The 14,347-nt window shown below is 43.7% G+C and overlaps 1 protein-coding gene across 3 annotated transcripts in view; it reads left to right on the forward strand.

Moving 5' to 3' along the window:
• Positions 1 to 2,505: 2,505 nt before the first annotated feature.
• Positions 2,506 to 14,347, forward strand: part of PLCXD2 (phosphatidylinositol specific phospholipase C X domain containing 2) — a 50,294-nt gene continuing 38,452 nt past the window's right edge. For 2 of the 3 annotated variants that reach the window (XM_042957255.1, XM_042957256.1), the window contains exons 1-2: positions 2,506 to 2,763; positions 2,948 to 3,227. In XM_042957255.1, the coding sequence (XP_042813189.1) occupies positions 3,065 to 3,227 (163 nt within the window). In that variant the 5' untranslated portion in view covers positions 2,506 to 2,763; positions 2,948 to 3,064. Of the gene's footprint in view, positions 2,764 to 2,931; positions 3,228 to 14,347 lie in introns of those variants that run through there. The other variant, XM_007098592.3, reaches the window with a different exon arrangement.

Consider the following 14,347-nt stretch of genomic DNA (forward strand, 5'->3'; position numbering starts at 1 on the left):
TAAAAATATATATATTTTCCCCTAAATATCTCTGGCATAGTATACAAAATCCCACTGATAATTTGGTTTCCATTACATTATATGAAAGAAAAATCATTATCTTATACTTACAGATTCTCAGCTGAGATTCTTCACGCAAGTTTTTTAAATTACAAAAGCGATGTAAAAATATTATAAAACCTTGGAAAAGAAAGAGCAAAAGCAATACACGTTCCCACCTATCAAACATGAGCCTGTAATCTAAGGCTTTTGCTACCTACGAGTGTGGTCTGAACCAGCACAGCCACAAACTTAGGAATGCAGAATCTGTGCCCATCTCAGAACAGTGCAATCAGAATATGATAGATTTACACATTAATGTGTGAAAATCACCCCTCTAAGACACGACAGAGAACCCCCAAGCTTCTGCCTCCTTCTAACAAACAGCACCCGCTAGACACCAAGTACAAATACCGTGATTTCATCTGCAAGATCTCTCCCAGGACTGACTCAAGAATATATGAAAAACATACGAAGAGAGTGTTGCCTTCTTTGGAGCTGTTTTCTTGTCCAAATCAAGTAGTTGTGATCAAAAAAGCTGCCAATTTCATAGAGGTGCAAACCTTCTCGTCTTCAGTGATTCCACTTCTCTTGTTTTTGAATTTTCACAGTGCTGTCTCTAAGTCTAAAGTTTCACGCTTTTTTAATATGCTCACTCCTTCCTCGAAGAGCTCAAAACTCAAGGGGAAGAAAAGACATTGAAATGGACATTCCACAATAGAGCTTAAAGCACACGTTTTGCTTGCCTTGGCCAGTTTCATAAAGTTTTGTGTTTAGAAATTCTTTTTAAAAGGTTTGAAGCTCAAGGAAAGCCCAGAAAGGTGACATTTCAAAAGTAAATGTTGTGCTCGTCCTTTACAGAGTGATTTTTCTCTGAGGAAAAAAAAAAAATTGTGGACTCAAACAGACAACATATTCTCAATATCCTGTGGTGTACTTGAAAAAAGAGCGCTATATTGAAGTGCCCTTTAAATATCAGAAGATACATGATAAATAGTGTACACTTTCTTTTTATTAAACAAGGGATGGGGCGCCTGGGTGGCTCAGTCGGTTAAGCGGCTGACTTCGGCTCAGGTCATGATCTCGCGGTCCGTGATTTCGAGCCCCGCCTCGGGCTCTATGCTGACAGCTCAGAGCCTGGAGCCTGTTTAGGATTCTGTGTCTCCCTCTCTCTCTGACCCTCCCCCGTTCATGCTCTGTCTCTCTCTGTCTCAAAAATAAATAAACGTTAAAAAAAAAATTTAAACAAGGGATACTCCTCTAAGGGGGGAAAAAACTTTCTGTAATACCATGCAGCTCAGAGCGCTGAAAAAACAGGCTTAAATGAATGTTAAAAATAGCCTAGAAGAGGAACTTTGAGTAAGATGTCAAAAGGGAGTCATAGGCAGCAAGAGTTTTGTGTACTGAAATGCGGCTGGGGCGCAGGCATTGCTGCTGTGGGGGTGGGGGGGTGGTCATTCGGTGATTAAATGTCAGCCTCCAGTTTTCCCTCAGCAAAGCTTGCTGTTTGCTTTTCATATAAGCCCCTCCTGAGTCAGCCAGGAGCTGCCTGACCTGAAGCCTTCCAGGGCCTCACTATCAAGTTCCAGGTTGTTTTTCTTAATTTGCCAGTTTGCCAAGATGTTTCTGTTATTATCAATGTGCAATGTTCTCAAGTCATTAGAGACCCTATAGTTTACCACCATGAAAAAGTACCATTTGAAGGAATAGGGAATATTGCAGAAAGCATGGAAATGGGTTTGTGTGCCTACAAAGCCTCTGGGCTTGAGGATTTCATTCCAAAATAGGATTTCCAACTAGTGCCGACATAGGAACTGCTCCCTGAATGCCCCAGCAACCCTCCCTGCCTTATGTGGGTAGTGTGAAGAGCAAATGGAAGAAAGAATTTGCAAGAAGGTTTCAAATAACAAAATAATACAAATGTAAGTTATCACGATCCCCTCCTCCGTAAAATGGGGAAAAGGGGCAAGTGAATCTTCATTATGTAACGGTTGAAACAAACCATCCTTGACGTTGTCATCCAAGTATGAGATATTGCACGTTTCTCAGCCTCTTTACTTCCCGTATGTCTGCTGCCTCTGTGGTTTATGGAAAGTGTAATACGTTCTATGTAATTGTCAGCGTGTGTGTGTCTAGGGGAAAGAAGGAAGGAAAGAGACATTTGTGGTCGTGTTCAACATCTGAGTGCTGGCTGCGTGGAAGGCCGGAGGTAAGACCTGTCTGAGGTCTGACCAGCCCAGGCCAGCAAGTTTCCCTGCCTGCAGTCCCCGCAGCGGCGCCTGCCGAGCTTCACTGAGGCAGGAGTAGCGGAGGGAGGGGACCCGGCCGCGGAAGGGTGGGAGCGCTCGGAGGGGCAGCCCGGGAGGGCGCCAGCCAATCGGAGCGCGCTCCGCCAGCGGCCAATCACGGGCCGTGTAGCCCGGCAAATCTGCCCGGCAGTGCGGGGCGGGGCTGCAGGGAGTCCGGGTGCCGCCGGTTACACTTCTGAGCGCCTTCGGGAAGCCACAGGGCAGGGGGAGTGTGTGCTGAGAAGCCGGGGGAGGAGTAGTAGGCAGGCCCAGCTTCGGTGCCAGCCCAGTGACACACTAGCGGGGTAAATCTGGCTTGTGATGTGGCGGCCGGGCGCTCACGTGTGTGTAGACCCACCGGCTTCTCTGTGTGCCGTGTGGGCACCTGTCGTGTGAGTGGCTCCGGGCGTGGCTGCTCGTCGGACGTTCAGTTTCTGTAAGATTTATCTCTAGGGGCCTACCTAACCCCGGCTCCAGAGGGGAACGTAAGAAGTTTAACGGAGCCAGGTCTGAGCAGATTAAGGGAGTGGAACAGTGGCTGGGCCAGAGAGGGTGGGGACTGCGGGTGCTGGGGGGTGGGTGTGGGGGGTAGGGAACCATCTATTTGCCCCGTCTCCCAGGCAGAAGGCCCTTTGGCAAGACTGGCGTGACAAAGGTGGCTCTGGAATGTCTAAAGTCTGGACCATGATGATCACGGAGTGAGTGGCACCGGGCAGTTTGTTGACTGACAAAGAGGGATGCTAGCAGTTAGGAAGGTAAGGAGGAAACTCAGGATGGGGACCATCTGCTCCCCCAACCCCACCGGGACAAAGACATCATCGGAGGTCTGCAATGCCGACTGGATGGCCTCGCTCCCCCCTCACCTCCACAACGTCCCCCTTTCCAATCTGGCAATCCCAGGTACTCTTCTATTCCTACTTGTTCCCACTGTGTTTGCTTCTGCCATTTTAGTGTCATTAATGGATTGGGTTGCTTTTCTGTTGCGCTGAGAAAATAATTGTCAGTGACCTTACCAAACCTCTTTTTATTTCCAACCGAAACTTAACACTGAAGCAGCTGCCATAAACAGATTTAAGTACACTGCATCATTGGCAAAAGAGACTCAGAAGAATGGAACACCATTTCTTGTTTATTTGTTTGTTTGGTTTTGTTTGGTTTTGTTTTTACTTGATAGCCTCATTCTAAGAATGTTACATTCTTAATGTTGGAACCAGGCCACATGAGGGGTGCATTTACCTGAATCACTTAAAGAAAAAAGGAGAGCTCAAGAGTAATGAATAAAGAGCCATTAACAAATTTTTGATCTGGATCAAAATCAAAACTGAAAAGTATTTCGTGTCTCATTCATCTGACCTTGCATAGACGAAAAACAAACAAAGAAACGAAGTAAACAAAGATTAACATTAGAGAACAGGTTCAGAACCAGGACTGAGTATAAAGACACATGTTTTTGCTGTTGGAAAAGCCAGAATTAGAGAATACAAATGCTCATCAGAGGTCACAGGCAGTCATTAGGTGTGATGAGCTGGTGTTTGAAGATTTCTCTCTATATATACAGGTGTCTGCCTGACTGATCTAGAACTAAAGCCTTGAAAAGCACTTCTGCTCCAGCCACTGTTTCTCGCCTGGGGGTTTTATGCCTTGGCATCACTCTCATTAAATTTATTAAATGTGTCCTCTTCCTTCCGCTCAAAGGCTGGTTAAAGCATGGTTTCTAGGGAAGGACGTGTGGCCTCCAGTGATCCTGGTCTGCTGTGCTGGACAAAGTTCCAGCCGCCTCAACTTGAAAAGTACCCCTAGGGGCAGGGGAGGAACTACTGCCAATGTTTCTCCCACCTGGAGACATAACAGTTGATGTTCACCCCTAGACTACCAGACAAACTCCCAGGCATCCCTGGGAGCAGTCTGATTTTTTAGTGGCTGAAAAGATGACCTCATGCAACCCAGATCTTTGCTTTCTATGCATGAGGAAGAGCGGGGCTGGCTTCAGATGCAGCCTTTTCCTTACTTGCCTCTTCTTTTGGAGGTCTTCCAGGTTCATTGTCCCTGTGGGCTCTTGCTGCTTTTGAGCAAAGAGAGGGCTGCTAAATCTCTTTATGGTTATGATCACTTGTGTTTTATCAGCCATTGACTATAGCTCCTTGGGAAATGCCTGATGGTCATGCTCCTGAACAGGTCTTTTCCGTGTTTAATTGACGCCTGTGGAGTCATCACTGAGATGATGCACAGGCTTCTTTTAACATTAGTCATTTGTCTTCGGGCTTTCCGGTGGCATTGTTTGGTCAGATGGTGTGGCAGGTAGTATGTGTTTGCAAACAGCATGGCATCTTAGGCAGGCCCTAAATGGCTCTGTCATTCTGGGCATGTCCGGGGTAGGTTGGAGCTTCCTCCTTCCTGTTGTACTTTGGACGGCTCAAAGCACAGCAGCAGCTCTGCCTGTGGCCTTGCACTCTGACACCGTGACTCCAGAAGGGAGCTGGGCATTTGTTCTGCAATCTATAGGGTATCTCTCTAGAATTACTAGAATTGCCAGGGGAGGGGGGCAAAACAGCCAGAGCCTGATGCTGTAACTGGAAATGCTATGATTAGCCACCATGGAAGACACAGGATTTGTTCACCCTGCTTTGTGAAGTCTGGTCCTTCTATGCAGGGGGAAAAAAAAGAAAGAGAGAGAGAGAGAGAAAGGAAAAATGACCTTGACTCCTCTGACTCCTCAACATGCTGAATTCACTTCTGTGAATGCCCTTTTCCCAGCAGTGGAAGGGGCTTGAGTATATGTCTGCATAAGTCCAACACAGGAAAATCACATATTAAGTGCTAGCCATTTATGGACCCACCCCCACCCAGCCCTGCCCCCTCCCCACCGCTTTTCTTTCCCCTACCTCAAGCTTAATATTCCCTAGCTAATGGCTAGCAGTCAAGCTATGCCAAGGCTTGCTGAGAAATTCTGAAATACAGAAGGCATTCAGGAAGTGGTATTCATCATCTTCCCCCCCCATCTGCCCTCATCCTCTTCCCCTCCATAATCACCTTCATCATAATAGTTATTATTTACTGAGCACTAACCTGCAGAACCCACTGGCAAACATTGCCTCAGATCTTTACACCTCCAAGATAGGTACTAACATCCTCATTTTGGAAATAAGAACATTCTTGTCCAGAGAGGTTAATTTTTTTTAAGATCACACAAATAGTGAATAACAGTACTAACATTCAAGCCCCTATCTAGCTGGCTCCAAACCCATACACTATCCCTGTGCCTCCGAGGGGGGCCTTGGAAAGGGCAGAGCAGCTGTGTGTGTGTGTGTATTGGGGGAGGGGGTGGTAGTCTCTAGCTAAAAACCAGTTTTCACAGACTGCCCTCTGCAGCAATGAAATAATTTTTAAAATCAGGTGGTCTTTATCTGAGTGATTATGTATCACTGGGAAGAGATAGATACTCATATTTGTATAAATATCATATATCTGAGTAATATATATTTTCATGTTTATAATTTCATATGTATATATGTATTTTATATGATATATGTGTGAGTGTGTGTGTGTGTGTATATATATACGTATATGTATATATATATACATGTATATAGATATACATATATATATATATATATATATATATATATGTATATATATATATGTAGTGGTACAGAAGTATCCCTGTTTAAAACTAAAACCCAGTAAGTTTCAAATTCAAATGTATTGCTTAAATCTATTTTGTGTGGTATGTATGTGGGCGTGTGCTCCTGTGTCTGACCGACGATGTGGGATGTCTGTAAGATTGTGTCAAATCTGTCAGGATGGGGGTGGGACAGCAGTGACCTGGGAAAGGTCAGAGAAAAGGCAATAACAGAACTGGAATAGAGTAAACTGTTAGGTTCAAGTGCATCGGCTGCATTTGCCTAAGTCGTGATGGGAGAGAACATGTGTGAATGTGCACCTCTCAACAAAGCCTTGATGTATTATTTTACTTACACAACTGTTAAGGACACCTGTTAATGGCTAACATCACCCAAATATATTGAAATATCCCGGACAAGAACCTCAGAATGAATCTCATTGCCAAGTGTTTAGAATGACTGGGGACCCCAAGGGTAAAGGATCTGGAAATTGCAAAAATCAGATTTTTAAATTAGGCTTCAAAATCTACATATATTTTCACTGATGTTAATGAAAGCATGATATTCTTTTTGGACAAATGGACTGGTAGGAAAAATTTTTTCTGTAATTTGCATAGCTTTTAAATGAACTCTTTTTTTGTATTTTAGTGTATTCCTTCTCTTTTAAACCATGCTTTCCCCCTTCTTTTTATTGAAGGTAAACTCTTTAGTCTATTGGAGAGAGCCTTGAACTTAAGAAATTTGATATTGTTGATTCTGGCTGTTTGATACTGAAGAAGTATCTGAATTGCTCGGGACTTAGTTTCCTCATTTGTAATTAAGACATTGGGTTAAATTAAATATAGAGTCTTTTCCAAATTAAAAATACTTTGATTAATTGGAGGTTTTGTTTCTTTTTTAATACCTGTTCTTTACCTAAATGTGAAAAGAGATGGGAAGAATGACTTATGTTAGGTCTAAAAGCCATTTCTTTTAGGCCTCTTTAAAACAAGAGATGATTTTGGCATGTGCAAAAAAGTACTCACAATTGCCAAAATGAAGCAAGGCCCTCTCACTTTAGCATCCTAAAAGGGACTGTAGATAAGCTGACCCTGAGTGCGTTTTAAGAAACTTCCGTGCTTAGGCCTGGGGGAAGACCCAAAGATGAATTAGGCATCAACCCTAGTGTAAAGGAGCTTACGATGTAGTTTTATATACATATATTACTGTACATAATGAAAAATGATTGGGGTAAATATTAAAACAGAGATATAAAGAAGGTGTTATAGAGGCACACGGAATAGAAAGATTAATTCCCATTAGTCCCTACTTTTCAGATGAGGAACTGCTTTGTTGAAAAAAATGGCATTTAACCTTAGATTTGAAGAATGGTCAAAATTTCAAGGGATGTGGCTAGGAGATCTGGGTTGGAAGGGGACTTTCCTGGTGAAATGAGCCAATTAAGGTAAGGGATGGGGGTATATACGGGAAGTGGTTGAAGGACCGACTTTCTTGCCTCCCAGTAGTGCTTTGTTAGTACCTGTCTCCTAGCACTTCTAATCACATTATTATTTTTAGCTATCTGTCTTCCACATCGTCTATGAACAACTTGCACACGGAGAGTATGACTGATTTCTCTTTATAATCCTAGCTCCTAGTACAGGGAGGTATCTTGGTCATTGATGATGAGTGAATAATGGAATGCATGGAACTGGGGAGTAAGGATGCTGGAGAGTGGCTTGCTCACAGCCACCATCCTGTTCCATTGTGATCAGAGCTAAACTGAATAGGTCAGTGAGGCTTACGTGGTGCAAAAACCATATGAAGCAACCTGAATGTTTTCTGACCATTTCTTGTTACTTCTGCATAATGTTCCCATAGCTCTAGATAGGCTCATCACTGAGCCCCGTCAGAAATGAAAATTCTGGGGGCACCGGAGTGGCTCAGTGGGTTAAGCATCCAACTTCATCTCAGGTCATGATTTCACGGTTTGTGAGTTCAAGCCCCGAGTCGGGCTCCATGCTGACAGCTCAGAGCCTGGAGCCTGCTTCGGATTGTGTCTCCTTCTCTCTCTGCCCCTCCCCCACTTGTGCTCTGTCTCTCAAATAAATAAATAAATAAATAAATAAATAAATAAATAAATGTAAAAAAATGAAAATTCTGAGGCAGAGCAAAATGGTCAGGAGGGTCAGATGCAGAATTCTGATGTAACTTCTGTCCTAGGAACAATTCTTTCTCCCGGCATCCTCTCTGCCTCCTTTCTTCCCTTGTCAAATTTCAGCTTCTCGTGTTACCTGTCTGGCCTCAGCCTCAGTTTGCTCTCATTTCTCATTCCCCTCTTCACCTTTCTTCCACTGACCTGGCTTCTCCCTTTCCAGTGTCAGCCCTTGCTCAGATGCTCCTCAGTGCTCTCCAATTCCCAGAACTTCTCCGTTCTCATCTTACTGATGATCATCCCCTTCTTTACCTTTCTGGAATTCTATCCTTGTCCCATGTCCCATGCAGCTCTTCCTTTGGCCACGTGGTGATTTCTTTAGCTCTTCTCACATCCCACACGCATGACATGTAGACAACATTACTACAGGGGCAGGATCATTACTCAAATCCTGCTTTGGGAAGTTGGATTAGGTCTGGTGCATCTAACAGAGATTTGGGGACCCAAAACAGCATAACATACACTGTGGTACAAGAAGTTTAGGTTGGCTCTGCTTTGAGGGTAGCATGAACCATGAGTTGGCCCTAGAAAGAAACCCATCCTCCTACAGGATTTGAGGCTGTGGAAAACCAAGGACCAAGCTGAGTTTACCAGGATTGAGCCAATCAAGCAAAACAATCTAATGGGACCAAAATGGACTCTTAAGTGAGAATAGTTTTAGTTGGTTTTCATTTTTTTTTCCCTCTGGGTGGTAATGGTGAGTAATAAAAAGAGGCTATGACTTTGGTGTTCTTATTAGTAGCTGTTTCTTCTAATTCTAAGAAAGCTCATCACATCCTTAGATTTCCCCACCCTTGCCCCCCAATCACACAAAAGCCACAAGAAATTCAAGAATCACACGTGTCTGTAAGAAGCAGAACCATGGATTGGTTTAGAGCATTAATGCTAGAGCCACTCTGTCTGGATTTGAACCCCAACTCTGTCCCTCATGACTTTGTGACCTTGGGCAAGTTACTTAACCTCTCTGTGCTACAGTTTTCTTCTCTGTAAAACAAAGATAATAATGGCACTACTTCATTTAGTTAGTATGACAAATAAATTCATTCATATAGCGCGCTTAGAATAGTTTATGTCACAAAATAATGTGTCTTTAGAAAATTAATTATGATGGTCCTTTATTAAAAACCTGCACCTGGAATGGACAACCAAGAAAAAGTATAAGATCAATCCATACCCTAAAGTAATTTGCAGTCTAGTTAAGGAGCTGACCTTCCAATTAAGCCATGTGGCTCAGTGTTCCCTGTCTGATCAGATCAGGATAACTTGGTCATCCCCTCAAGGGACTTAGAATTAAGGGAAGGGTACCTGGAGGGTTGCCCAGGATGTGAGTACCGAAGGAGCTGTAAGTTGCAGGATGAGGGCTGACCAAGAGAGCCAGGAACTCCTCTTCAGCTACTTACTGTGTCCTCTCATCCCACATTCAGCTGTCCAACTTTGTCATCTGCAGCCATCCAAAGACTTTGGAAAAGACACAACTCTCTTTGACAGGACCACACTGGGAACTCCTCTTCTGCTCTTCTCATTTCCCCATCACTGGCCCTCCTTGCCTAGTCATTGTGCTCCCAGCTCCAGAGTAGGGATGTTACAGAATGCTTTCCTTTGAATAGGTCTTTTTACATACTTTATAACTCTCTCCGCAGCCATCAGAATAACCTCACAATCTTCAAACACACACACCACCACCCATTGGCCAGTGCAGGCACACTGAGCTCTGACCTTGGCCTCACCCTCAGAAGAGCCCAAATTCTCATGCCTCTTACTGTTTTCCCTTGATAAAGATCCTGCAAAACATTCCTACTGACCTCTCAAATCCTAGGAGCCCACGGCCTTCAACTACAGGCTGCTGTTTCAGATTTGCTTCTGAAGCTGAGAATCGGCTTCTATCACATGAGCTGATCTGGCCACCACCACCACCCCCACCACCCCCTGCCCCCATCTCTGTGGGACAGGTTGGCTCCAGTCTCTCCCAGGCCCCTAAGAACTTCTAAGTTCAGGCACACTGGAGGGAATGTTAGTGAGATGCTTTGCCTTTGGGAAAAGATTGGACCTCTTTACAAATGCTGAGTAACCCTAATTAGAGTTTCAAACCATGTCTTCAGAGGAGGGATTATTTATAGACATTGTAGTAGGTGTGTGTGTGTGTGTGTGTGTGTGTGAGAGAGAGAGAGAGAGAGAGAGAGAGAGAGAGAGAGAGAGGGAGGGAGGGAGAAGGGAAGGAGGGAGGGAGGGAAAGGATTTGAACACACATGGAGAACCGAACTGGCTGGGTGGGTTTGAGCAGTTCTGTACCTGGTTGAGCAGCGAGGGCCCTTCACCTTCTCTCAGCTATGGGAATTTGGATTCTATTGCTGAGTGCCCAGAAGGATCAATCAGCCGGTGGAGGATTACATTAATAGGCCTCTGGTAGCTCCAAGATGAAATGGGTTTGGCCCCAGAGGCCTTGCATTGCTCTAAGGGGGAGATATAGGTTGTGCTAACCGTGAAGGGTCAGCCAGTCTTCCTTGGATGCATCTTCTACTAAGCAGCTGGAATTTTCTAAGAGAATGACAGGTGTTGTTGTTGTTGTTGTTGAATTTCCAATTATCCTAGAACTATTGGCTATAAGGTATTATTTTTTTCCAGAGAACGTTCTGTCAGTAATTTTTTCCTCTGTACAGACCTGACAAGATCAAAATAAAGAGAGAAGTAGAAGCATTTGTACCCTGTAAAGCTAACGTCTAGGGGTGCACAGCAGTCTGCAGTAATGGTGGAACTGAACAGTTCTTAGACTCTGTCAGATTGAGATGAATATTTTATGAACATGTATGATTTGAAGGCTTTGTTGGAAGCAATATTCTTATAAAGTATAATTGAAACTGGATGAAAAAATGCCAGAGATAAAGGTGAAGACAGTAGCCCTCCTTCATCCCTGGGTTGGAGTTCAGGTCATTGACCTGACAGGAGGTGCCCGTATGGATCTTCATAAGAAATACGTGAGCACATTGTGTCAATTTGGCTAAAAATAATTGCAGGTGCTTAATCTTGGTTTTCCTTACCTACATTTGAAAAAATGTACTCATTTCAAGGAAAATCATGTACTCAAAGGATATTCATTGAGCACCTTTTGTGCCAGGTGCTGTGTTAGATGAGGTGAATATGGACAGCAGAAGATTCTTCTCCCTTCTCTTCATGAAGTTATGATCTTAGAAGAAAGTCAAAATTCAAACCCTAGGGAGAAGAATGAGTGGGGTGCTGTAACACTCAGAAAGCCGGTTCCCACTTCCGTTGCTGGTAGGAGGCAGGAAGCCCAGTCAGTTGGGCTTTCAAGGGATGACCTTTGTGGAATCAAAGAGCAAGTAGTGAATAGCCAGGTGTTACAGGTAGAGGGAAGATTGTCACAATGCAGAGGTACTGTGGAGCGAGAGATTAGCGTGACCTTGAGGAAACCCGAGAAGTCTGGTGTGGTCAGAACATAGACTTCATTTAAACAAAGGAACAGAGACGAGGCGGGGAAAGTAGGCTAATGAGCCTGGTGTGCCATGCTAGATTAAACCTTAAACATTATCCCAGGGCAGACAGCAGCCATTGAAAGACTTGGTCAGGAATGGGTGAAAAGCCCTCAAGTAACCTCATACAGATGAATAGAAACAAAGTGACACATCAGTTATTAGGAATGCTGAGGGATAATATGGGAAACTTATTTCTTTCATTCTATTTAGTACATACATATCGATTTCCTCTCACATGCCAGGCCCCCTCCTAGACACTAGTGGTTCAGTGATGATCATTACACGCTGCTCCTGCCTACAAAGAGCTTACACTGTAGTGGGAGAAATGGACATTTAATCGAGCAGTTATACTGGATGTGATGAGTCACTGCTTTCCTAAAAAACAAAACAAAACAAAACAAAACCTCAAGTAGTTCTAACACAATATACTATGATATATTATGTAGAATGATATAGTTGGAAGGATGCACAGAAATTAGCCCCCAGGATAAGAGAAGCAAGGAGAAGTGTTCTAGGAGAGGAAGCAATATGGGCGAAGACCTCTACGAGAGAAAGTGATCCACTAAACACACCAGAATCGTTCACACTAGTTGTACTGTCGGTTGCAAGGAGGAGAGGGGCAAGGAATAAGGCGGCAAGACACAGGGAGGTCTAATAAGGCATGTTAAGAAGGTGAATGACAAGGTCAGCTTCATGTTTTGGAAAGACTGCTCTGGCTGCAGTCCACGAAATGTATTAGAGTTGGGAGTACTGTCGCCAACAAGACCAGTGAGGTTGTTGATGGGGCCATCCAAGTGGGAGGAGATGTGGGCCTGAGGACAGGGACAGTGTGCTTGAGGGAAAAGGGGAGACACTGGAGATATACTGGAGCAAGTATCCATAGGACTTGGCAATTCATTGGAGGGTGAAAATAGGGGCAGAGAAGAAGGAGCAAGTTACAGGTGATGGAGGGAAGCAGGTGTGCTTAGTTTGGGGCATGCTGAGGTCGAGGTACCTGTGGGACTTACCAGAATTGGGAGAAGGGCATAGACAGCACCCAGTGGAAATTATTGCAGAGCTCAATCTTACTTTTCACAATTTGCCCAACCCTCTACCCTCACCCACAGCTACTATTATATCTAATATAAGATGATTTGAGTTTGAAATTAGTGCCTTGTATATATGTATGTATGTATGTGTGTGTGTATATATATATATATATGTATGTAAAATCATATATATATAATTTTACTTTGTTCAGGAACTCTGTCCTGAACTTCTAGTCCCAAATAAGCAACCCTCGGAAGCTCATCTAGCATTCACTCATTCTGCATGAGTTCTATAATGTCTTGTTTAATGATTTCTTCAACTATAGTGGCAGTTTGGGGGCGGGAGTCGAGGTTAGCTCTGTGCACTCCAGCACAAACCAGCTGTGAAATGGAAACTTTAGTAACTTTACCATGTCATCACATCCCATTTATGCCACACACTCATATCTAGGGTTACACTAAAGGCTTCATAAAAGCAGGAGAATTTTGTAGTAGAATATTTAGTTTAATATAGGTTTTTCTTCTACCTTAAACATTTTCTACTTTTCCCCTGAACTTTTGTATTAGTCTTATTTTTGTGTTAAAAACTGAAAAGTTGTTAAAGAGAATGTGATTATCTTAGAACTGAGAAGGCTTATCAGGGGATGATCAAGTGCCCTTTGTGAGGTGTTACTCTACCAATGATGATGCCATCTGTTCAGATACAAAGCAGAGTGATAATTAGCAAAATAGAGAAAAAATTTCTTATTAATGAATTACCTATACAATCTCTTACTTTGGGGTGGGGATCAGAGTCTACTGGATTATCTGAGGAAGAGTCTTTCAAAAGAAAATAGATACCCATCCATCTGTAGAGGACTGGGTGCTGGGGACCCAGGTGGCTCAGTCAGTTAAGCATCTGACTTCGGCTCAGGTCATGATCTCATGGTCCATGGGTTCAAGCCCCGCGTCGGGCTCTGCTGATAGCTCAGAGCCTGAAGCCTGGTTTGGACTTTGTGTCTCCCTCTCTCTCTACCCCTCCCCACTTGTACTCTGTCTCTGTTTCTCTCTCAAAAGTAAATAAACATTAAAAAAAATTTTTTTAATGCCTCCCATACACGGAATTGAAACCCCTTTGACTCACATAAACCCTAGGATGTTGAGGCCAATTCAGAGAATAACTAGGGCAGTTGGATTCTCATGGTGCCCCGCAGAGCCCCTGTGAGGCTTGGTGCCCCTCAGGACTCCTTCCTCAAGGCCAGAAGTGGGGACTGTTGGGGCAGACCTTTAACAAGCCCTGCTTGTATTTGTTTGACATATAAATACCTCTTTTGACAACATTCCAGGTCTGAAAAGCACCACTAAAATCCCTGATTTACTCCAACTGTCTAGCTCATCCAGCCAGGGAGGTGTAGACCAGGAGTAGCTCTCTGGATTCCTGGGCTAATATTGGTCCTCAGGCAGTGGGATGCCTCTTGGCTTCTGAGTGCATAAAAAGAAGTTGATCAGCATCCTCTGCTTTCCAGTGTTTTGCCTTACCCAGTTGCTTTGTTGCCTTGTGAATAATTCTGAATTCAGTAGGCACCTGATTAAAAATTAAATTGGTCACATGGCTCTCTCAGATTTTCCAGGCAGATTGACAGTTATTATTAATACTCTACCACATGTCCTATGGAAAATAATCCAATCGGATAGGTAAAGTTTATCCCTT

Source organism: Panthera tigris, chromosome C2, assembly GCF_018350195.1.
Source record: "Panthera tigris isolate Pti1 chromosome C2, P.tigris_Pti1_mat1.1, whole genome shotgun sequence".
NCBI classification, from domain to species: Eukaryota; Metazoa; Chordata; class Mammalia; order Carnivora; family Felidae; genus Panthera; species Panthera tigris.